The following is a 25,350-nucleotide window of genomic DNA, read 5'->3' as shown; positions in this document are numbered from 1 at the left end:
TCTTGGGTCAGTAAAGGTTGGGCGCCCCTGCTGTACATGAATAGAATTTTTTAAAAAGGAGTAACGTATGGAATAACACGCACACATGCAATACATAAGATAACATCAAAAAGGGTAATGTCCTTTTTCCCGCCTTTGAGTCAAATGTGTAAATGTACCTTTCCAACCAGTGGCCATGGATCAATGAGATGATCAATAAAAAGCCATGGGCAAAAATCAATAAGGAAACCGGCATCAACTACAACTGTATGGTCCTAGTCAACCGCAACCTATGTGTACTGTGCTATTTTATACAGTCAACTCAAATCAAAGTGTCTTTTGAATGACACGAACAAGCTATGGTTATGGATATATTTGATACACTGCCCCTATTATGAAGTGAAAGTGAAATGATACCTTTTTTTTTTTTTTAGTTAAATGTTTGTTCGTGAAACAGGGTTTGCAAGCCTTGGACAGCACAAACAAGTTAATTGAGCTAAGAATCTCCTTGCAAGACAGACAAGGAGATAAAAGAAGTTACAAGCGCTAAAAAAATAGGTTGAATTAAATAGAGGGGAGAATATCGAGGAGCGGGTTCAACATCTCGAGAGACACCCAGGAGAAGGCCTAACTTTATTCTATAACATGTATTATTAAATACACTGTGCAGTGGACCAGCTCCCGCTCTCCGCTCTCGGCAGCGGTAAATCTAATTAGGTGTTCTCTTCACAAAACAAGTTCAACAGCCGGTAAACATGGCCACAGTTCATTGTGTGGAAAAATGACAGCCCGCCTCTTTTACTGCACACCCTGACGCAGAGCTACAAAGTACTTTTAGTGAGATTATTCCACGAGATCATTGAAAATCACCTTAAAAGAACAAGGAGCCGCATCTCGGGGGGTGTCAATCTTACCGAGCTTGAGACCAAAGATGCCCAGGCTGGGGTCGGTGGCGGTGTGCAGCCGTCTCTTCTTTCGCCAGCAACGGGCCGGATACGTGTACATCTGCCCGGCCGCCACGCCTGCTTAAACATTATACACAAGCAACAAGAACTTTCAGTACTTTTACAGTAGAGAGTAGAGTACCCCACCATAAAAGAGACATATTATACATAGACATACTATTTTTAGCGACTTTTTCGACCTCCCTAGCGAAGTTTTGTTCTTGTTTTTTTTTTTTTTTTTTTTTTCATAAAAATGAGCGAACAATACTTCCGACAGCTTGTCATTGCCATTTTCAGAGTCTGAAGACGACGCGGCTGGGCCAGCAACGCACGCACTGGGTCAAACAGCCAGTGGGCGGACCCAGCTGATGAAAATAAAGTTTTCTGCATCTTTCTTGAGGCTTTTTCATTAGGTTTGTACCGAAGTAATCATTGGAATCTCATTATTTGTACTTGTACTCCTTATTAAAAAAGTTTTCAGGGTCACTTTTTTTGTGTCCCTTACGCTGTAGTGCTTAAAGGGACGGTTTTCACTACTAAGTTCATTTTATATATATTTTTGATCAGGAAAATGAAAAGAGTTGTCATTTTCTATTTTATCAATACATTTGGGAGAAATGAGGAAATAAGTGACCCCATGAATAACACCGCTTGTTAATGAGGAGAATGGCCGCGCCCCCTAGCGTTCTATTCTTGTTCGGTCGGAGTCACTGGAGGAACCGATTACAAACTCTCCATTGGAAATCATTGTACAGTGGTACCTCTCCTTACGAAATTAATTGCTTCTGGAAGAAATTTCTTAAGCAGACCATTGTGTAAGTTGATACGTGTTTTCCATGTAAATGCCCTAATACATTCCAAGCCCCCCAATGTTCAGACATAAATGTTTTATAAAGCATAAAAATGCATCAAAACATGTAACAAATACATGTTACAATGGCACAATAAATGAGGATTGTGCATAATGTAAAAAACAAAGAATAGAGTAAATAATAAAAATGATGGTCGTTTACCTTTTAATTGCTGTCCTCATCGCTTTTTGCCTTTTTTGGTTCATGTTCTCTCTCAGAAGTGGTTCTTGCCTGGCGTTTTGTAAAGAACTGATTTAATAACGTGGCGACTGTCGATACATTACGGTCATATTCTTTGGCGAGATCAACCAAACGCATCCCTTTTTCATATTTTTTTATTATCCCTTGCTTTGTTTGTATGGCCCAAAAAAACGATTTTCTCCTTTTTTTTCTTTTCCTCGTTTGTAATTCTTAACCTCTCCGTGGCTGATTTATATGAGAATGAGGAAATGTGGAAGTGAGCGGAGCTACATAGATTTATGCTGGGACGAGCGCACACTGCTTCTTTGCTTAGAAAACTAAAAAAAAAAACACTGCTTCTTTGCTGATCACAGTCAGGACGGGCGAGGCGTTTAACACCAGATATTTACAGAGACTGAAGTGGGAATGAGTGGACGTGCATATTTATTTGGATGAGGAATGCCTCCAGTTTTTCGCCCGACAACACGCCGTCCAATGGAACGTAAGTAGAGTAGTAATGTGCATTTGCATTTTGGTGGCGATCGGTCGCCGTTTTAGACAACAGAACTGACAAAGCGAGCAATATTACCACCTTGCCCCCCTCCCATGACGTAGACCGCTGAGACCGAAAACATAACATAAGCCACGCCCCAAAAGGGGGCGGGGCAATTTGTCATAAATCTAATCACCAAAAAAGACCTTAAATCACGACAGAGTCTTTTTGGGTGTGCACTTTAGTACTGATGTCTACATGTTTACATGCAAACCTATTATATAAGCCGATGTTAAGCTCACCCAAGTGTCCCTTTAAAACAATAAAAATAGGAATTACAGACTGTTTTCTGAGGATAGACGATATGCTTTTTTCAGGGCCGATACTGATACCGATTATCGGTAGTCAAGTAGCCCGATAACCAATATTTGGAGGCGATATTAATTTTCAGTAAAAAGGGACACATTGGCATAAAAAAATTCACTCTTTGACATTGTTGAAATGTCTTTAATCATATGTTTATTGAACATTTTTTTTCAGATTTGCATAATGTTGATTTTTTCCCCCATTATTATTACAATAAATTATGGACAATATACATCCTTGTTTTCAAATTCTAACAAAAAGTTCAGGGAGAACCCAGGGTCGTCAGCATGTCAACTTAAAACAATAGCTCCATATAGTTTTCTACAGTAAATGAAGTCGTCCAAAATTTCAAAATGACAGAAAAGTTAAACTTGCACATATCTTTGTTTTGATTTCATCACAGTTTGAAATTGATTTATTATCGGCCGTCATATTGTTAAAAAAGCCAAATGCCGATATTTGTCAAAACGCTGAATATCGGCGCCGATAATCTATCCCTGCTGTTTTCCAATACTTTGTGTTGTTAGTGTTAAGCAATGCATGTCAGCAAGGATACACTTTGAGATATGAAATAGCAGTTCGATTGAAACAGCAATTCGATTAATTGATAAAATCAAATAATCACCTAGGATTGCCAAAAATCTGAATATAAATCGGAATTATTATTATTATTATTTTTTTAATTTAGCTATGACGGTCCACTTGCATTGGTGCAAAGTTCCCCTGCTAACTGAAGCATGATTTATTCACGACGAAGTCAGACATGTTTGAAACGTTTTGCGGAGGTCTGCGCTCCCGTGGGTGCCCTTCTACTTTTGTGATGTTCATGTATGTTATGAATAAAGGTGACTAATTGTAAGTTATTGTTAAATTGTAGTGTGTGTGTGTGTGTGTGTGTGCGCGCGTGTCCACCTGGGCTGCGGTGATGGCGTTCCATCCATATGTAGCAGTTGTTTTGGGCCACGCCAGTTTGCGAGTCTAGGAATGGCAGGCGCACGCTGCGTTCGGCGCACAGGCGGGCATTGTAGCTGCGGCACTGCTCAATGGCATCCTTGTAGAACTGGTCACCCAACCTGACAAGTGGTTGCACCACAGGTTAGCCACAAGAAAGGAATTTAGCATCGTTTATATTTGGGTATTATCATCTAATTGACTTTAAAGTCACAGTGGCAGATATAATGTGCATGTGCAAAAGGAAAAACATGTAGCTGAAAGAATAATTGCTAATGACTAGCATGAAAATGCCAAATTGTTTCAGTTGAACTACTGATTCCAAATTGGTTGATAGATCCCTCGGCCTCGCCATACAGAAATGACCATTTATCATGCGCGCTATTGGCTCGTTTCCCGTCTGGCTCGTATTAAGCGTCTCCTGTGACAAGAGAGCAGTTAAGACTCTCAGACTTAGTTCCACTTTCCTGAGCACCACTGAGACTTTGGCTGTCCCTCAGTGCTTCAGTGTTAATATTCAGAGTGGGATGGCGAAGGATATTTCACAGTCAAACCCTCAATCTCTGCCACATGCCTGCTATGGTAATTAGCCTACTTAATTAATCTCGGCCGACTGGCGCGCACAAGGGCAGGTTCTAATTTAACTATGTCAAAGATGGAGGGTAAACGCTGCGGCTCCCGCATAGGTACTATGCGTTCGATTTCTGTCGTCTACCGGGGGGGAGGCTGACGGGGCAAACCACGGCTACCGGTCGTTGCAACATCTCCGCATCATAATAAGCTCCCTCCACGTGTTTTCAATTGCTACATTAGGAAGACAGCCATTTTGAAGGCAAACTAATGAGCTGACGGCTGCGAGTCGAGTCTGGAATCGTTAAGTGGACCTGGGGAGGCGGGAGGCTTGCTTGTCCTGCTCTCACCCCCTTTCTCCGCCTCCAGCCCTTGCTCCTGACAAGACAATGTGCAGCAGATGAACAGTCGTGTCAGGAATGCTGTCCGCACAAAGCCGTCCACACTGTGGCTCGGACAAAGCCACAGTGTGCGAGGCCATGGGGAATAAGTGAGGAGAGTCACAGGTACACTGAGATTCCAAGACGACAAGACGCAAAGCAAAAAAAATATGCACTGTTTGACCAATTACAGTCAGACCTCCCAATCTGCGCTGTGCTCCAAATGATTAGACATATGCCTGTGTTTGTTAGCCTAAATAACCAACGTGATTTATGAATGCATGTTGTAAATCATCAACGATAATATCGAAGGCGGTGAGGTAAAGAGGGGGTGGGTAATCTGAGACTATACGTATCCGTGGCCCGTGGGTGCCAAACCGTGAGTATGCGGGAGTGAACTGTATTATTTCCATTCTATAACAATAATCTGTGTGTCTATGCATGTGAGTTGTTCCAAATCAAAAAATTGGATAGTGATTATATACGTTCCAGACACATCTGGATGAGATTCATATATCGTCTCTGTCCTGTGAAAAGCACGTATGTCTATTTTGGATTTTTTTTTTTTTCACGTTAATGCGATGTCTGTAACATGGAAACACCATCCACAAAAAAATCCAACATTTTTAAAAAAATGGACTTAAGTTTTTCAGAGGACAACGACGATATACTGCCATTCAAATTTATCAGAAAAAAAACATGAACTCAATACAACACCCTTTTTAAACATTTGAATACACAAACATAGAAAACCCTGTAGACACAGTAGCGTCAATAAGTAAGCATAAGTTAGGTTTCATTTATATAACAATTTTTTTTAAAACACGCAGTTACAAAGCACTTCACAAACACATACACATGAAAAATTGAGACAGTGTTAAAATAGACAAATATGTATACTAAGTAGACAAGGACGCAAATATGACACCAAGAGAAATTAACTAGGAAAAAAAAAATAAAACATGGGAACAAAAAGGGAGGTCTATAGAAAGGATTGACAATATAAATGATTTTTTAAGGTGTGGGTTAACAGTACAAATCTTCGGCAGCTTGTGGAAGACGGGGCTAAGAATGCCAATGCATGCACCTTTTGTGGAAGGTGTCTTTAAGAGGCGGGCCCTTTGAGAGTCAGTGACTGGGCTGTGGTAGAGAAAAGCTCTTGGAGGAGCGTGCTCATTGTGTTTATGCGTTTTACTGCTCGCCCAATATTCAATAAATGGCTGAAAAGGGCATTGGGATCAGTAGCTCTTACAGAATACTGTAAAAACACAATTTTAAAAAATGTCAAAACGCTGCAAAATCACAAACAAAGAATCGGCATATAGCAGGGGAACACCGTTTAGGCACCTAATTGGAATTGGGCACAGAGACTCAAAGAATATTTAAAAATAACAATAATAGCAATAACAAGTGTTCATTTTACACAGTCGAGCAAGGAACTTGGAATGCGCATCCCTAAATGTGACACTTTTCTCCAAATGCACATCTAACTCCAGGCGGTGCCCTTCACTGCCATTCCTCGACATCAGCACACATCACTGATGGAACGCGACATGACATATCAGCTTACAAAAGCGCAGACCAGCTGTAAATGGTCCCTGAAGTGGGCTCAGCTTAGAAGGCGCACTCAAAGGGCATGCCACACGGAAGTAGCTCTTGAGACCACTCAAGTTGAACGTCGGATACGAATCAGGCTCAGCGCCTTCAGGGTAGGCAGGGGGTGCTGGTCGGGTTGAGACAACAAATAAATATGTGGTTAGAAGTTTTTGGGTTGGTGCGGGCTGCTCAGAGAAAAGAATCCCTAGCCGCAAGGCGGGAGATACTTCGGACCTATGTAAGATGGTGTAGAGGGGGTGCAGAACCATACTAGCTGCTTCACTTTTACTCACTAATATATGCAAAGACTGTAATTGAGCCCGGAATGATTTAAAAAAAAAAAAAAAAAAAGAAAAAAAGAAAACAAACCTTGCTGACTGCAAAGAGCCCGTGAGTCCCCACAATTACAATTGTGTATATTCACTCATGGTGTCAGTAATTTATCACAATTCACTCATTCACTGCCATTGACAAATTTACTGTCTTTTCACCGTCCAGCCATTCAATCCCAGGAACTTATTTTGCAAGGGACGCATCGCCACATCCATATGAGCATCGATAATTGAATCACATCGTCGAGCTCTGAAGTGTAATCGACTCATATCGCGAGTTGGCAAGCAATTCCAACTCTGACTAGAATTTCTTATCCCGTGTCTGGAATTGCTACAGGAGATGTACGGTGCTTCCCGTTTCATTTTCTTCAGCAAGTCTAGGCAGCACAGGTGGGCTTGAATAACTTTCTTGTCTGTTTGATGTCAAGTAGTGATGTCCATTACATCGCCAGTGCCTCAAGAGACAGACAACACATCCTTGTAGACTGATCAAATTCTACATGATTGACAACATTCTTACTGAGCAAAAACAAAACAAAAAAATCAACGTTTGTCAAGTCCAAACCAACTTCTGACCTAAATTTCAAGATGGTACACAACACAGCTGTGTACAAATTTGGGATGTGTGCAATTTCAATTGTAATTCAAAAAATGTAGTCAAGTGAAAATTTACCTAACTATCGTACATTTTCAAGGGATTTTTCTTCCAGTGAAAAGTTACAGCAAGTTGTTTTTAATGTAGTGGTAGAACTGATCAAACTGTTCTGAACTTAGTGAGGTGCCCTTTTTGACCTTAAAGTAGAAATCACCCCAAACACATTTTTTTCAAGAATATGTTCCCCGCAGGCCCACTAGTTGAAACATGACATTCTGATTTCTGGAATATGAGTTAAGCAGCAAAATCCACCCGTTTTTAGCCATTTCTGTGGTGGGGGCATTTTGTCACTTCTGTCAGCTGACCTGTTTTTTTAAGCTGAGGCGTAATTGGTCGTTACCTGAGCCCTGAGCAGTTGTGATGTCATTTTCAGTCGACAGAAGTGACAAAATGGCCGGCCCCGCAGATGACTAAAAACGTGTGGTTTAAATGTTATTCCACAAACGCAATATTTATCAGAATGCCTTGTTTCAACTAGTGGGCTTGCATGGAACATATTCTTGCAAAAAATATGTTTGGGTTGACTTCCCTTTTAAAGTGACATGGGAGAATGTTTCTAATTTTAAGGCATGCTCTTCTGATGAGAAGGACGCCCTCAAGTGTTGAAACAACCCCCCCACCGGCACCACCACCACCACCCTCCCACAATTGTCTCTTGAACAACAGCAAACACTACTTTCAAAAAATGAAAAGTTATTCTGCTCTGTTTACCCACTTGAAGAACAGGGTAGACGTAGTGCTGCCAACATCATTGATATGGTTCTTGATTCACTGTGAGCAATGTCCAAGACATAAAATCAGCATTTCAGCTCTTCACAACGAAAGCAATTGAAAATGATTTACTTAAGTTGTGATAACAAATCAAGAGGGGAGACGTATGCATGGAGACAGTTGGAAAGACTTTGATGAGTGCACACGTCATAATGCAAAGCAGCAGCAAGATTTTGGGCTGCCGACACTGGAATGGCAATAATTCTCGTCACACTTCCATGAGCCTGACGGTGTCATAACTAAGTCACAATTTGGTGTGGTTAAGTGAGCCTTTCAGCTCCGCCTGTGCTATGTGCTACACGGCCTTCCCATCAGACAGTTAGCGGGTGCATGAAATGTAACAAAAGCTAATCATATAGCCAGCGCATGCCGCCGCTATCAGTGTATTCCTGAAAGCGGTCTGCTGCCATTACATGGCTACGCCCGTAATGTGACAATGTGTCAACACTCATTTTGCATTTTTAGTTGTCGTGGGGACTCTTCAGCGGGACGCACGCAACTACAAGCCACAACCCAGAGGACAAGTGTTACTTAGTTGAAAAAGTTTGCAAAGGTACACAGCTCATTCACAGGAAGCGGCAGCTACCACACCAACACAACCGATCACAGGAAACACAGCTAGAAAATGAACGGGATTAAGATCGCATATCAACACCACAGTGCCACTGAACAGCAGACCTGACTTACTCAAAGTATCCATGTTACCAACAGGTAGTACAGCTCTTTGCAGTTTGGTATGATATGCAAATTTTCCCAAAATAACTGACCTATACTCACTGTACCACTATGTTACTATTACAACAGTGAAGCTGCAACCACAAGGTGCGATGCCTCGAGGGTGGAGATAGATAAACTGCAGTGCAATGAATCGTTGACATACTGTATGCATGGTTGTGGACAACCACAATATATCCCACTGAGCTCACTCTAATTGTTTGTTTGCATATACAGGGTGTCCTCGGTTTATGACGAGTTCCGTTCCTATGGCGGCGACGTAATCAGAATTTGTATACAAGGCGGAATACTAATTTACACTACCATGGTAGTCATAACAGCGGCTAAGTTTACATCAGGGGTGTCCAAACTTTTTGCAGAGAGCCAGATTTGGTGGTTTGGTGCCGACCATTCAGCTTCAAGTTGCTTAAAATTCGTTACCAGTCACCTTGTCGTAGTTTGCATGTTTCGTCTGGTATTGACTAGGGAATCGAAAAGCGATAGAATTGCTTAAAATATGCCTCGATGTAATAAAATAAAAGAATCGATTCGCAACGCCATGTTAACTATAGCTGCTCTCTCTCTCATGTCCTGCCTTGTCTGCAACGCACATGCGCAGCCGTGGTAATCCAGGTCATCGTGATGTAAAAAGCATTGTGGGTAATGATGTCATGGCTATCCGAGTGAAAGTTAAAGCAACACTGTGTCACATGTCAGTTTTGATTGATTATGGCGGCGCCATGTGGACAAAAGCGGTAGTGTTTTGACAAAAGTCAACCGCATTTCGACTATGGACTATGGAGGCATTAGTCAACCAACTCACGTTTCTTAAAAACCAAAACACAGTTTTTGTACACCCACACTTGACATCAAATAGCAAGAGAGGCTACTGTGTTTTTCTGTTACACTGTGTCACTCTACGAGGATGTCACAATTTGCAACGCCGACAACCACAATGTCTACACACCCCAAGATAAAAACAGATGAGGGTTTACTGCCACAAATCATACAACAAGCGAGCTAAACTGAGTTTTAGCAACGCAACATGTGGGTGAGATCTGCCCGGAGTAATGTCACTCTATCCAGAAGATGTGTCTAGCCCACGAAAAAATGTCTAGCAGTAGCTTAACTTTATTCAATTAATATTCAAAGCATCCATCTTAATCAGATTCCAGCAATTATTGTCCTCCACGATCAACAAAGACCTCACACAGAGGGTGCCCCACCCTCTCTCTAGACCAATTTTAAACCATTTCCCTAAAGTGAATCTTGCTAATACAAAAAAAAGGTCACACTGGTCCTCTGGAGCAACATCCAATTAGCGTCAAGTGCTACTAATTATAAATCTGACTATACTGTGAAATGAAGTCGGAAACCAGAATCTTATGATGGCAGATTAAAACACTTCATTATGTTCACTTTATAGGAACAAGGTATGAGCAGAAATAATCATTTTATGGTAGAATACCAACTTTATATGGAATACTAATTGAAATATAAGAATAACATTTTAGATTAGTGAGAAAATACACTTTAACCAATAACTTAAATATCGTAATTTTAGGAGAATAAAGTGAATACGTACAAGGAAACATTTACTATTTTTTTAACAAAAAACATTTGGAAGACGGTGATTGTCAAAGAATTAAATTTTGTCTCATTAACATTATAGACATGAGCAGTTCAATGTGATTATTGATATGTTGACAGCCAATCATAAAAATTACAACTTTTCAAAATAAACTTTATTCGTACAACTTTTATTATACAAATATTGTTTGTTTTTTTTATAACTTGACTATCCTTTGAACATAATTTCTTTCTAAAACAAAGGTGCCTATTTCTAGTTGACTGTTTATAGGAATTTGGACATTCACTCATTCAATTGACAACTAGGACAACTTTAAAAAAAAAAACAAAAAAAAAAAAACACTATAGTCTCATAATATTACATTTTTATCATCAAGTTTTCTCTTTCACAAAAAATACCTACTCTTGTATTAAAACTATTATGTATTTTCACTTGAAAAACAACTTCACAAAACTGACTTTTGTATCAGAAAAATACAATTTATTCTCGTAACATCACAACGTGTTTAGGCAAAAAATAAAAACACATTATCAGAAATTTAGTTTTGAAACAGCTCACGAGACGCTCTTTTTCATGGAAAAAAACCCACTATTTGTAACACTACCTATTTTGGCTTATAAAAACACGGCTTTATCCTCAAGTTGTTTTAACATGCTATTTTCTCATAGTTCTGTTAAGTGTGGCCCTCATACATACTTCAGCCTTGACACCTGATAACAACACGTACACTAGGAATTTTGTGCTTTGAAACCAGCATGAATAGCAACTGAAAAACACAAGTGACGTGAAAATTGAAAGTATTAATAGGGTTTTGTTGGGCTCTTAACGTCAAGTACTGCTTTGAGCTGTTTGGCTGCCAACAAAATAGAGCTTATTGCACTGCTACTAATAAATGCACAGGCCACTAAACAGATTTGAGTGAGATTTTCTCCTCGATGGGAATACAGGTGGGGGTTGTCCTGCTAAGAATGACCACAGAACAGCACCCTACATGCCTAGAACAAGGACAGAGACAGTACAGGCCACAGGCTGCACACACTTAGCCATAAATTATATGTTGATTTACGGTCATTGGCTTGTCTCGCCCATAGTTGCATGCGTGGAACTGCCGAATAGTACGACACACATCCCATATGTTGTGTGAGCCGCATGCATTCGATTACCGATCCAATCACAAGAACAGTGGAAAAGCGGTAGGCAAAAAGGAAATGGGCACTGACAACAATGGTGACTGGGCGAGGTGTGGTGAGGTCCACCAAGCTCCGGGCTAAGGGAGGAAGGAAGGAGCCAGAGGGGCACCTCTTTCTGGAGGAGCAGATGGTTCTCCTGCTTGTGCCCAACACTTCCTCCCTGTTGGAGCATCTCTCTGACAGATGGGCCCAGGATCCTGGACCAGAACAGGCTAATCTCTCGCACTCCTCCACTTAAAGGCACAGTGGAGTACGCCTGTTTTAGTTGCACGAGGAGGAGGAGGAGGAGGAGGAGGAGAATGTACTGACTCAGTGTGCAAATCATCATAAAGAAGAAACAGACCTGCTTTTTGGATTGTATGTGCACTAGTGAGTGAAGCAATGCAGGTGAACAAAGGATAACTGGAGCAAATAAGGTGGAGCATTGAAGCAATGAAGGGATGGACATGGATAACATTGCACAGAATGTTGTGGCAAAAATTTGCAGTCTTGTTTTTCCCCCAGTGTCTGTGCTGGCACTTTGGTCGATTTGGCCAGCGAGCATGCAAACACAAAATGCCTCCTCCTCCCCCTTCTCCTCCTCCCTCGCCGGCTCCTGACCACGTCTGCGCTCCGACGAGCCAAAGTTGACATGTCGACAAATTGCAAAAGTAGAAAGCGCTCTCGGAATGTCACTTGATATTCCGCCGCGTCGTTTGACAAAAAGAAATCGAGTTTAAAAAAAATCGCCTCAATTCGTTCGAAAGGAACGGAGAGGCACCGTGTCGACACTTTGCTCGGCTAAATAAAAATATATAGCCGAGGAAGCCGACATTCTCCGGAGATGCTGCTTTCGTGCTAAGCTAATGTCACGTTTGCAAGCGACACGTTGAAATATTGGGGAAATAAAACAACTATACCGAGGCGACTTTGCCATGCAAGAAGTACACCAACATGAAATTAGACAGCCGTAGCAGCCGAACACTCGCGACCAGGGCTAGCATGCATGAACGACTATCTGTAACACGCGAGTTGGTAACAAAGTAATCAATCACAGTTTACCCCAAAACGTTGAAATTACTTACGCTTTTAGTGGATTCTGAATGACAGCCGCCATTTTGCTACAATGTAATGCAATATCGGCGTCTTGCAGTTCTGAGGGAAACCTATGGAAACGGACCAATCAAAGCTCGGGATGGAATCCTCGACCAATAGACGTGCGGTATGCGTGGATGGGGCGTGGCTCGGTGGTGGTAAACTGTCAAAATAATTTTAAAGGGTTTTCCCTTCACTATATATTTGCACACAACTCACTGAATAACAGAATAGGTAGCTACAGACTCACAACTTGAGTGAATAAAAAGGAACTTTAGTTTTGGCATTCCAGGAACAAATAACGACGTCAGAGCGTGGACACACGAAAGCTGTTTAATTATTCATTCAACTAATTATTAATTATTTATTAGTATATCAATAAGCTCGAAGGGAATGCTTTCCTCACTTTATATGAAGCTGCAGCGGTGAGAGAAAAGTACAGCCAGGAATGCAAACACGATATTTTCCTCCCACATAGGACTGCAGTTAGTGGTTAACACACACTACGCCCCAAAACACACATCAGAGACAAAGAGGCGAGTCCCACTTCATGTTTTGACACATTTTATCTTTGTCAAATATTTTCATCTATACTCAAGTTTACAAAACACCACAGAAGGTACGTGAAGCAACAGATTGCACTTTTTTTTAATAGGAATGAACTTCAGTTATGTGACATGATGCAGTTCCTAATCTATCCTGTGCAATGTTGCATCACGTGGGAGTGCGATACAACATTTTGTCAAATCTATTTTTGACACACTTGAAGTCTTCAGACCAGAGAACTTAAGAGGCAAAGATTTGTATTGATACAGGTTCCTCAGTATCATATTTTCTTTGACCCGTAATGTCTCTATATGTAGCAGATTTTTTCATTCACTAAAATTTAAAATAAAATACAAGCATTTCTAAGGCTTCCATGACACTACGTAGTCGGTAATGACACAGGACCTGTAGTGATGCAAAGCAAACAGATAGATGACAACTGAGTCACTTCATATTGTTCAAGCGGCAGGCTACAAAGTATGAAATGGTTTACAGTAAATATTTCAAATGGGGAAAATGCTGTTAGGGGAAAATTAGACAAAAATATTTCCAATGACAGTTAAAAACAGGGGTGAAAAAGCTGAATTACTGATGTGAAGGACATAAGACAAGAGAAATACACATGATCGAATTAGAAGCAAAAAAAAAAGCAGCCATCAAAAAAAAAACTTTAGAAATCAAATTTAGCATGTCAAGTTTTTGAAATGTACACTGTCTTGGTAAAAGAGATTAAGTCATTCAGTGAGCAACCACAAACAAAAAAACAAAAAGTAAAAGATCATTAGGCTCTCATACATTGTCATGCATATCAGACTGCTCTTTTTTGTTTTCACATCAATTCTCAAACATAAATACATTTTCAAGCTGCTAACAGTTCTATGTCGTCATACACCCACAACTGACTTGGTAAAATATAAATATCATAAAAGGAAGGACACAGTGACCTGAATGATTTGGCACGGCAGATCTATCCAAAACTTGGACATCTGTTATTTTGGCCATGGTAAGCAACAGCCTATAACAGCTGAAAAAAGGTTTAGTGCAAAAACCAAAAAGTTGCAACACGGCATGCAATGTATCCTGCACGCATATAAAACATATCTTGGCCATTCCGCATACATTAAAGAAACAATGCTCCTTGATATATAAGAATGGCTGGAATCTAATAACACTCTTAACTAGCTAGTATTTTTAAATGATACTTTTTTTTTTTTTTTAATATTTTCTCACAGTAGAAAAATAGCTCATCAGCCATCTATCATACAAATGAGGATATGTGTCAACAAGAGTTCAAATGTACATGTTGAATAATCAAGAGTGGAAATGCAAATTACACTCTGTCAAGTAACTCACAGTTCCGGCTGCTCTACAAAGGCCACATGAACGCTCACTTTCCCAGATTTGGAAAGTGTCCTATGTACAGTATAGCTAAGCACGTCCTCTCCACAGATACAAGACAGAACCGCTGGAGAAGCGGAGGTATGACAGAAAGCGAGCGGTTCTGTCCAAGTATTCTGAGTAAAGGAAAATCGTCAACGTTAAAGTTCTCCGGCTTTTTGGTTGCAACTGGTGCACACGCGCACGGGGTGGTCCCAGCCACGCGACGGAACCGCGCGACGCTCTGGGGAGCAGTCGTCGCACACTCCTTGGCCACAGGCGCGGCAGTGGTGCTTCGACAGCTTGGCAGTGAATTCGCGACGGCAGATGTGGCAAGAGAGAATGTCCTGGTCGGGCACCCAGTAGGCAGGGCGGGCGGCGTCTTTCACCAGGCCTTCAAAAAGCAAAGAACATTGATATTAATGAAGGGGTGTACAATTAAAAGCCTCGTTCAAAGTAAACTGGGATAAGCTCCATCAAACTCAACCTAATCTGGTGACTTCACAGACCTTTAAGAAAAATGTTTAAATAAAAAAAAAAAAAACCTGTTAAACAATCAATATTATAGTTTTCCACGATAAATGGGGGTGGGGGGTGTAACGGGGGTTTTGAGGGAAAAAATACCAGAAAAATGCAGAAAAATCCAAAATATGAAAAAATTATAAACAACCTGCAAATATGCGAAACTGCAAGTGCCGAACTGTGAATACGCACCGTAGTTTTAATTTGTAACATCACCAGTCACCTCTAGATGGCTGACATGTCTTAGTTGCGCTTACACTGGGTCTTATACTGCCCTATACTACAAAGTGATTTGGAACGATATGCAGGACAAACAGTACCTCAATCATGTTAAAATTTTGAGCAAGTTAATTTTTGGGAAAGCATGTGGAAAATGAGTTGTGGCGCTTAATGTTGGTTTCTTGATCAGCAGTTTTGTGCTGTCCTTGAATGTTAATTCTTATGCAAGCGAGCCCTTTGCACTGGGGGAAAAAAATTACAGTATGTGGTTATTTTGTTGCTTGCTTCAAACCCTTTGTTGTTGTGTTAGGATAGTGGATCTTTTATACAGGCATTGAAAAATGTCTTATCAAAAAATGAAAAACATCACGAGCACGTATGCACATATTTTGTCAATATCTAACATCTGGTTAGGAAGTGGGTGGTCCTATCTGACCCCTCACTCGCACAATAGACAGTCCTAGCTTTATTAGTACAGCTACATATTACACCAACGTGAAGTAAAAATGTAGAATGTAAGAAAATTTACTATAGCACAGTTGCAACAAGTTGCCACTCTTTGGGGAGGACTTTCTCCACGATGTTGGAGTGCATCCATCGGAATGCGTGTCCATTCATGCAGAACACACTTGTGATGGCTTGGCTCATAATCTACATTCTATGGTACATTTATGCCAGAACAACTCATAAAAATTGAAATATATTTTCCTCCATGTTTTATTTTTTTTTAAACGTTTCACTTTTAGATGACAACATTGTCAAAACCATCTCCATTCATACTGTAGACCGGGAACAATAACTGGGAAAAAAAAATCTAATGTGCATGCCATCGCAGTGGTTGGCGACACATTGTAAAGAAAAGCAACCAACACATCAACTTCTTGTCCTTCAGGATGAAACCAGCTTGTTTTGAATAACTTTTGTCAGCATATGTAGTGTGATATGTCGACAAATATTTTGTCAAAGAGGAAGTCCATCCAAACATCTTTTTTCAATAATATTTTCTATGCAGGCACACTCACCACGACCAATCACGGCTGATCTGTTTTCTGAATCTGAGCCGTGATTGGTCGTTGTGAGCAGTTGTGATGTCATTTTCAGTCGACAGAAGACAAAATGGCTGCCCCTAGAGATGGCTAAAAACGAGTGCATTTTACTGCTTATCTCTTATACCACAAACGCAAAATTAATCAGAATGCCGTGTTTCAACTAGTGGGCCTGCGGGGAACATAGTCTTGAAAAAAAAATATGTTTGGGTTGACTTCTGCTTTAAGGAGGTTCGTAACTGACTCCATTCCGGCAGTATATGTACACCTTGCAGGAGAAACGTATAAACACAAATATTACTACAGCGCTGTATTCTGCTATTGCTGTTTTGACTGTTACACACTTTTAATATACGCCCATACTTTTAATATGTCAATAGTGTGAAGGCCTTCTTGATATCACTGTTTATTATCCCCGGCACAGTCATGCCGGAACAGAAAAGGGCCTTCCTCAAACGAAGCATATAATTGCCAAAAGAAAAGAATTAAAATTCAAGGGAGGTATGAGGTCCCCCCAATTAATAATAAATCCCTCTATTGTTTCCTGTTGTTTGCCCTCTTTTGAGTTTTGTTTTGTTTTTGTGAAATGTTGATCAGACATTATCATGACTGACTGTTTATTGAAAGCGTCCCACTGCCGTGATCTCCATATGGTGGTGGCTTTTTCGCACAGCCACTGCAGCATCTGTGACAGCTGGCTCACTCCGAGGGGAATGGCAGAATACCAGAAACAAGAAGCAGCGTGTCACACTGAAATACTTGACTCCATATTATTTCCTGTCTCATTTGAGGTCCTCATTCTGTCATTCCAGACAAAGTGCAACAGAGTATTGAGTTCAGTAAAGAAGATGGATTGGCTTTCAGGTCTGTAACTGGAGGCCTGTTGATATAAAACACACCACACCAGCAAATACTGTAAAGGATGTTCCTTATTATGTAAAGCTCTCCTTTAAGGCTAGTTGGGCCTATAAAACCTCCTCTGGATAATTTTCACTTGGGTCCTGCTAATAGGCCAAATAGTGAAATTGTATTACAGAGCGGGTACCAAATCAGTGGGTTTTTTTGGTTTGTTTTTTTACCAACATTCACAATTCAGTGCTAGTGGTGCTTGTGAAAAGGTAAAAATGAACAATCTAACAAATATCAATGCAAAAGCTGCATCAAAAATGTCTTAAAGACAGTTATCACTCAATCACTGTTTTCACTGATGCCACTGGTCTAATACGGTGAATCTGAGTTGCACTGGTGTAAAACTACACCACATCATAATGAGAGGTTTGTAATATTTGATTCGATACACTTAAGATTTAGATTTTAACTCATTCACTGCCATTGAAGAAATATAATCCCAGGAATATATTTATATTTTTTTCAAATTTTTTCAAACATTACTGTAAAAGAGTGTCTGAAGATGTCGGACAGTGATTGAGTTTAAAAAAAAAATGCATTATGACATTATTTACTGCTACGGGATGTCTGCAAGAAATTCAAAACCCCAAACCTTTGAATGTAATACACTACATGAAATTGTTGCATAAGCAGCTAGAACCACGACTATGAGTGTCATTTAAATTATGTACAACGAGAGCGAATGTGAAACGAGAGCCCTTAAAATGAAATTAGCTCAGCAATTGAGCATCTGCTGAATCTCTCAACTACAATAAGCCTGTGCAATTAATGACAGAGCTGAATGTTAAATGGCAGAGCTTGAGCACTGATGCCATGCAGCTGCCATAAAATCTCAAAGATATTATCCAGGGTGAGTCAATTAATTACTTTATGGACCATTTTGATATTAAAAGTGTTGACATTTGGGACATTTTTACTGACAAAGCATGTAAATTATAGTCTCTAATTCACAACTTTCAATCAGTGCAGATTTGCAGGCTGGTCATATTTGATCGATGACGCTGGAAAAGGATCGCACCTATTTGAGTGTAAAAACGATACGCCTCAGCCACCAGGGGGCAATGCATTCATATGGCAATGTTTACAGAGTGACTTACTCCTGTTACACAACAATCCTCTCAAGTTTTTGCTTTGGGCAACACTCACCAAGTGGGATGTCAATAGCGGTGACCACGACCCCTATTGTGTTGGTAACCGCCTCGCCAACCTTCCTGGCAAGCGTTCCACCTTCCTCCTCCTCCTCCTCGAGAGCTGCACGACGACAAAATGCTTACTGAAGTGCACTTACTGTCCAATGAACACAGTGAGGTGAGAGTGGGGAGATGCGACACTAACGAGTGCGGTTATACCTGCGTGTAAGGCTCTCTGCTCAAAGCACACATCGCACACTCTAACAGGGCCGAGACCCCAGCCACGCTCGGGGACGGGGGCAGCTTTGGAAGAGCAGCCATCGCAGAAGCCCTCGCCACAGGCACGGCAGTGATGCTTGGTGTCGTTCTCCATGAAGACCTCTTGACACTTATGACACAGCTTATGGGAGAGACAAAACAAGCCGCTGTTATTGACCAAGACCTGTTTTGTAACGGGCGGAGGGGGCAGGCAGGAGACGTCATGTCCACACTTTATCTTGTGAGCGCACATAAAGATTGTGTAACAGGCAAGGGACACCACATAAACATCCCTCGGGACACGAAGTGTTGACTAAGGCTGCTGGTGTCGTGTGGCAGGGGGCGGGGATGTTACGGGTCGCTCACCAAGATAAGGGAGTTGGGTTTCCAATAGGTGGGGGCGATCTGGTCTGTTAGCCAGGAGGTGACGGCCTTGGCAGGCTTGACACTGAGCTCCGACATAGACTGGGCCACCAAGTTCACTCCATCCAAAAGACGCTGCGCTGCATTGCTGTTGTCCTTTAAAAAGCCCTCCGACTGCACAACACAGGCATTCCATGTTTACTACAAAATTAACATGATAGTTTTGTCTGCAATTTCACCTTCATCAAATAGCTTATTTCCTCAGAAATTAGCTGAGGATCTTTTACTCAACGGCAGCGAGTCAATCAATGTGTAGCAATGTGTCTATATGATGCTGCTGTTTGTTGATAGGTTGATGGAGGATTGTTACTTCTGCTTTACATTAGCCGTTTCTATTCACCGTTTGTATTCTTTCATTTTTTGTATCAATAATACAACACAGTTAGGGATGTAACTGATAGGTCTTTTCTTATAGGTCTTTTCTTAAAAGGGAAGTCAACACAAACATTTTTTTTTTTTCAAGAATAGGTTCTATGCTAGCCCACTAGTTGAAACAGGGCATTCTGATAAATATTGCGTTTGTGGAATAAGTGTTACTCCACTTGTTTTTAGACATCTCTGGGGACGGCCGTTTTGTCTTCTGTCGACTGAAAATGACATCACAACTGCTCACAACGACCAATCACGGCTGAGATTAAAAAAACAGGTCAGCCGTGATTGGTCGTTGTGAGCAGTTGTGATGTCATTTTCAGTCGACAGAAGACAAAATGGCCCCCAGAGATGGCTAAAAACGAGTGCATTTTGCTGCTTAATTTATATTCTACAAACGCAAAATTAATCATAATGCCGTGTTTCAACTAGTGGGCCTGCTGGGAACATATTCTTGAAAAAAATATGTTTGGGTTGACTTCCGCTTTAAGTTACTACATGTCATATATAGCTAGACTTGCCTGGGCAAAGTCTTTGCTGACATCTATTCAAGTCTGCACTTGTTGCACAGCTGTAAGAGCTTACTAATGTCTATTTCGTTTGTCCTTTGTTCCATTATTTGTATGGTTGGTCGGAAAATCCCTGTTTGCAGATAACATTGTGTTTTACAGTGAGTTATACACCATCGTGCTGCAATGATGTCTTGCTATTTATGGATCTCGTGCAGCTATCTGGCTCCTGCCTTCATACCGACTTCAGGGTTGTGGGGTGTTATGTACTAAACCAAACTGTACCACTAGATGCAGAACCTTGCTATGGCAACAATTGCAGCTCTCTAGTGGGACTAGCTATCCCCCTAGATTGGAGGGGAGACTTTTATTAAGACCCTAATGATTTTGAAAAATAATGTAATTTCCGTTTTATTTCTCAATATTGCAATTATGATTTTTTTTTTCCAAGGTTCTCTTTTATTTTTTTAAAAACACAATCAATACATGAATCTGTTTTACAATAAACAAAATGAGATTTATTATACATAAATATTTTGGTATTGAAGGTTCATCTCATGCTAAATTAAAAGCAAATGAACCATGATATAATGAATTATAATGAAATAGTTTATTCAGAGATATTAACTTACTGAACAGTTTGACTTTGTCTTTTGAGCATTCGCTACAACAACTTCACAAAATCCTAACAAACACGTAAAAACAAGTCAGAACGTAATAATTTAGATTACAACAATAATGTAAACAAATACTGTATGTGGCTTTATCACTTCAACTTTTCATTTTTCATGAAACGATATGTAAACGTGGACTTATCTAGACATGATATAAATAAAGATATAAGATGTACATAAACCTACTGGTGTGCGTTATATATATATATATATTTTTTTTTTTTTCCCCAAATTGCAGCCTTTGCGATTTGAAATAGCATTCTACTACATTGCGATGTTGATTTGAATTTCACTAATTGTTCAGCAACCAGAATTTCATTCGTTTTTGACACAATCCTGCAATTAATTGAGACGTGACGTCACCTAGAGTGAAGGCTAAGGTAATCACGCTGTGAGATGTTCTCACCCCTGGCCAAACATGCTGGATCTCGGTGCGGACTACCGTATCCACTGGGTCCTGGTTCCCATACCAATACTGGCGGCTTCGATAGATCACCCCACAGTTGGGGCATTCAATAACATACCTGAACATGAATAGACAAAAAGACAGGAAATACAGGTTAGAAATGTGACTTGTGACATACGGGTTGATGGTTCAACTGCTCTTAATGGGTGGAGGGAGCAAACGCTCCACTGGTTCATGCTTGTGGAAGAACTGGATTAAGGTCACTGGAACACAAGTTCATGCAGGGTAACAATAGCCCTGACTGAGCTCATTTATGCCTGACCCTGCGGGTTCCTCCCCCCCTCCTACTCACCCTGACCAGGCATATTTGGCGAGGCCCATCCAAGGAGAGTCTGAGGAGGCTGAGGTCTTCGGGATGACAATCACTTCTTTGCCTCCTTCATAACAAGCCTGGGGTGATGCAACAAACAAGTTATTTTACTTGTTGACCTCGAATTACTGAAATGCAATGACATACGCTATACAAGGGGTCGTTGGTGTTTACCAGTCTCGGCATACAATGTTTCGACATTCCAAATAGTGTGCAAGGAACTAGTTTGCGCAGCAGAGTGGATTCATGTCACGGGGCAAAAGAGGGCACGCTTAGTTATGCTTATTTTGTATTTGTTAAAGAAGTACAGTATTTTACATGCAAATATTTATTGTAATTATGACCGTATTACTGTGTTAGAGTAGGTTCTGATTCATAAATAAACCCCGTATGGAAAAAAGTCACTCCAGCCAAAATCTTACGTCTTCATTGTAGCAAGACATTTTGAAATTGTTAATTGCTTCCAACATGTTGGAAATAACCTGTGTTGGCCTTTTTTTTTTGTGTGTTCAACCATGGCAACTCAATACTTCTCCGTTATTGTGTCTGACGGCTTTGTGTCCCTATACTTTTGTCTGCATTGTGTAGGTAGAGTGAAAGTGAACATGAGGAACAAATTCACTGTGCTTACCTTACAGGTGTAAATGCGATTATCATGCTGAACAGAATAGCGACAGCGATGCTTTGCCTCGTGGCAGACTCCTTCTCCGAGGTGGTTCATACTGTTCTTGCAGCCAGATCTGCGATGACGTCAAAACGTTAAACAAGTATTAACAGTGGGAGACATAAGGGTGCAATTTAACAGACACTGACCCACAACTGAGGCACAAGCTGGAGCAAGTGAAGTACTCATCGGGGAAGAAGCAACTGTGGGCTACCAGCTCATCTCCAATTTCCCCACTGAAGCGCTCACTTAAAGCCTATAAGGAAATCATTTTAACATGAGAAGCTCTGATTCTTAACTGCTCTTATGCAGCCCTACCAGCAGGGCTTTGAAGATGACCACAGGGGTGCGTGGAGAGCGCGTGGCGTTGTTGTCCAGGAGCTGCTCCAGTTTATTCTGCAGGCCGCAGAAGTCAGTGGGCGGAGTCAGAGTCTGCGTGCCCCAGTACTGAACAGAACTGAAGGCCTCCGGGAAACGGGAAACCTTCTTAAAACGCTCCAACAACAGTCGGTCAACTGATTCGTGTGATTTATCTAAAACAAAACACAAAGGTGAACAATGAAATAGTACATTCAAATGTACTAATACTGTGCTAGTTCCGTAATCAACACATGAAAGTTAAGCTCAAGTTACATTTGACCAAAATTTCTATAAACTAATTGCTCTTTTGCCTTTCTCCAAAGTAGTAGGCATTCCACTATGAGGCACTTTAAAAGGTTAAGCATTACCTTGAGACGTTAGGATGTGAGCTTTACAGTGACTATTTAAGTTTGTATTTGCTACATCGCTGTTGAAGGCAGCAGCCCAAATTTGACCTACGAACCGCAGAACTGTGAGGCAGACATGCCGGTTCCATTCATTTTGAATTGTTGTGATGTATTTTTTTTTTTTCATAAATTTAGTATTACCCTCAGTGTACTATAGAAAATCTGTAATGGCCCGTGATAGGAACAAAAGGTTCTGCATCAATGTTAAAGCAAAAATAAGCGGAGCTACTGGAGATCCTACCTGTACCAAGAAGCTTAGTGTGGACAGTTTCATGGAAGATGATCACAGCAGGACCCAAAGTGGAGAGAGGAACATCCAGGCCGCAGCGAGCCGTGGTGGCCTTCAGTTCCTTGGTGAAATGATTCAAGTAGGCCTTCGAGGCGTCCCCAAGAAATTTGAAGAGGTCATCGTGGAGGCGGTCTGCGTGGGTGCGGTAGATGATGAGGTCAGAGATGGCGAGCACCTTGAGCAAGAGACGGGTCCTCTGGCCCTGTTTGGAACTGTTCCCCAGCAACCCCTCTGTATCAATGACCACCACATTATGGAAGGGGTCGAAGGCCGCCCACACGCCGACTGTGCAGGACTCCTGTGTGGGAGAAGTCTTGAACACCTCTCTGCCCATGAAGAAGGTGTGATTGAGGGTGTGGGATTTGCCTTCTCCGGTGTTACCAAAGATGGACACCACTTTTAGGAGTTGGCTGGCGTTGCAGTTCAGCTTCTTCACAAATGCAGCGTCATCTTCTATCTGAGAAAATTTAAATCAAACGAATAAGACTCTGATTAATCTCTACGATGCACTACTTCTGCACAGCTTACCTGCATTTCCTCATTTTCATCAACAAGGAGGAAACTGGACACATTTTCCAGGAGTTTTGCCCTCAGCGACTTTTTCTCATCAGCGATTTGGACAGCAGGTTGAACAGAAGCTTGGACAGACTTGAGCTCCACGTGTTTTGGTGGCGGTGGAAGATACAATACAAGCTGGTGTTTCTTCTTGTTCCCTCCGCTGTGAGTGCGCTTTTGACACTCTTGGCACAAGTTCACTTTGCAGTTCTGGCAGCGGACCACCGACCTGCTGCGCTTTCCATTGTCCCCACCTTTGCAGTTGTCACAGTAAGGGACATGGCCGGGGCTTATCTGGAGGCGCTCGTGGTTCTGGAGGCGCTCCTGACTGTGAAGCTCGAGATCACAACGAACACACTGCAAGGTCCTGCACTCTTCACACTGAAAGGAGGCCTCCTCAGAGCCACCACAGACGTAACTCTCTTGACATGTTAGACTCGTATTGACTCCCTTTTCTGAAGACGATGAGCCATGCCCACTCATCGTTCCTGTCACCTTAAAAATACAGCTGACTGCCTTTTGGAAAAGCTTTAATTGTAGCGCCAGTGGTTTCCGACAGCACTTTTAAAGTAAAACCTGTGATAACACTGGCTGAAGTCTATAAAATATTGAGTCGACTTAAATTAGCTGCACTCTGACAAGGTTAATCTTTTTTGTAAACAATAAAACAAGTTATTTTAGCAGTGGTGCATTTCAAGCATATAAAAACTTTATATCGACATTCAGCAAGTGGAACAACAAAGAACAAACCTGACTTCCACCAAGCAGTTAGCTTCTTTGACCCTAAACGTTATCAATACACACAAAGTATGCACATTAACTTACAACAAACAAAAATAAAAATAGAAAGATGTGTACAAAGCCGATAGCAAATCGAGAAAACGAACTATTCCTTGTGAATGATGAATGTGCAAATAATGCTAACAACAAGCTAGCTACCAGACTGGCCCTTAATCATAAATATATAGCTTGCCGGCTGTAACGACAGAGAATATTATCTGGCATCCAGACAAGTAACGCTATGCTTCAAGCTAGCGGTTCTGTGCGTATTGAAGCGTTGTCCAAATCAACCCCGTAGTTTTTGAGTAAGCGATCCTCACTGCAGCAGCCAAAAAAATGAGCAACTGGCGACATACACTTCAAAACATCAACAAAACTGCAGTCAGTCGATCTCAAAGAGCTCGGATAACCGCGGACACTATCAAGCGGGGAGGGTGGATCCTTACGACATCGCTTTAAAAGTCTTTAAAAAGTGTACCAGTTTTGTAAAATCCGTCCGAGCCGTGTCATTGTTTTTGTTCTTGAGTCCCCTCCCTAACAGATTTCACTAGCTACGTTATTTTGACGCCAGGTCAGATCAGCTGATCAGATTATTTTCAGTCACAGGGTCAGCGGTGGGCGGCCCGATGTTGCATCATGGGAAAATGAGTTCTACAAATGATGAATGTACAGTTGACGTAAATTCAAGCCGTACACGATTGAATTTACACTACAGGGACAGACAGTACATACCAGAATTGTGTGCTCAAATGTCATATTTGACTCTCAAAACAGACAGGTGGGCCATGTTTGATTCATATATACACGAGGTAATAAATAAATGAATAGATAAATGAATAAATAAATAAATAAATAAACTTGTCATATTTTTACAACAAATATATAATTTTTCCCTTTAAC

At 41.1% G+C, this 25,350-nt stretch overlaps 2 protein-coding genes across 5 annotated transcripts in view; both read right to left on the bottom strand.

Moving 5' to 3' along the window:
• LOC147137654 (zinc finger protein DPF3-like) overlaps positions 1-12,746 on the bottom strand; it is a 28,194-nt gene extending 15,448 nt beyond the window's left edge. For 2 of the 4 annotated variants that reach the window (XM_086050110.1, XM_086050112.1), the window contains exons 1-3: positions 12,628-12,746; positions 3,726-3,886; positions 894-1,004 (exon numbers count right to left, since the gene is read on the bottom strand). In XM_086050110.1, coding sequence (XP_085906236.1) covers positions 894-1,004; positions 3,726-3,886; positions 12,628-12,659 — 304 coding nt within the window. In that variant the 5' untranslated portion in view covers positions 12,660-12,746. The remainder of the gene's footprint in view (positions 1-893; positions 1,005-3,725; positions 3,887-12,627) is intronic. The other 2 variants (XM_086050111.1, XM_086050113.1) reach the window with 1 other exon arrangement.
• A 438-nt stretch (positions 12,747-13,184) lies between these two features.
• LOC147137653 (zinc finger FYVE domain-containing protein 1-like) lies at positions 13,185-25,026 on the bottom strand. The gene is made up of 11 exons (XM_086049933.1): positions 23,644-25,026; positions 23,068-23,572; positions 22,378-22,592; positions 22,209-22,315; positions 22,027-22,135; positions 21,378-21,475; positions 21,026-21,143; positions 19,011-19,181; positions 18,606-18,786; positions 18,403-18,507; positions 13,185-14,954 (listed from the first exon to the last, which is right to left on the bottom strand). The coding sequence occupies exons 1-11, from the start codon at positions 24,151-24,153 to the stop codon at positions 14,722-14,724; spliced, it is 2,352 nt and encodes a 783-aa protein (XP_085906059.1). The 5' UTR covers positions 24,154-25,026; the 3' UTR covers positions 13,185-14,721.
• Between the last annotated feature and the right edge of the window lie 324 nt (positions 25,027-25,350).

Source organism: Filicampus tigris, chromosome 13 (genome assembly GCF_054856515.1).
Source record: "Filicampus tigris isolate MCC_2025a chromosome 13, RoL_Ftig_1.0, whole genome shotgun sequence".
In the NCBI taxonomy this organism is placed as follows: domain Eukaryota; kingdom Metazoa; phylum Chordata; class Actinopteri; order Syngnathiformes; family Syngnathidae; genus Filicampus; species Filicampus tigris.
This window is presented reverse-complemented; position numbering and strand designations above follow the sequence as displayed.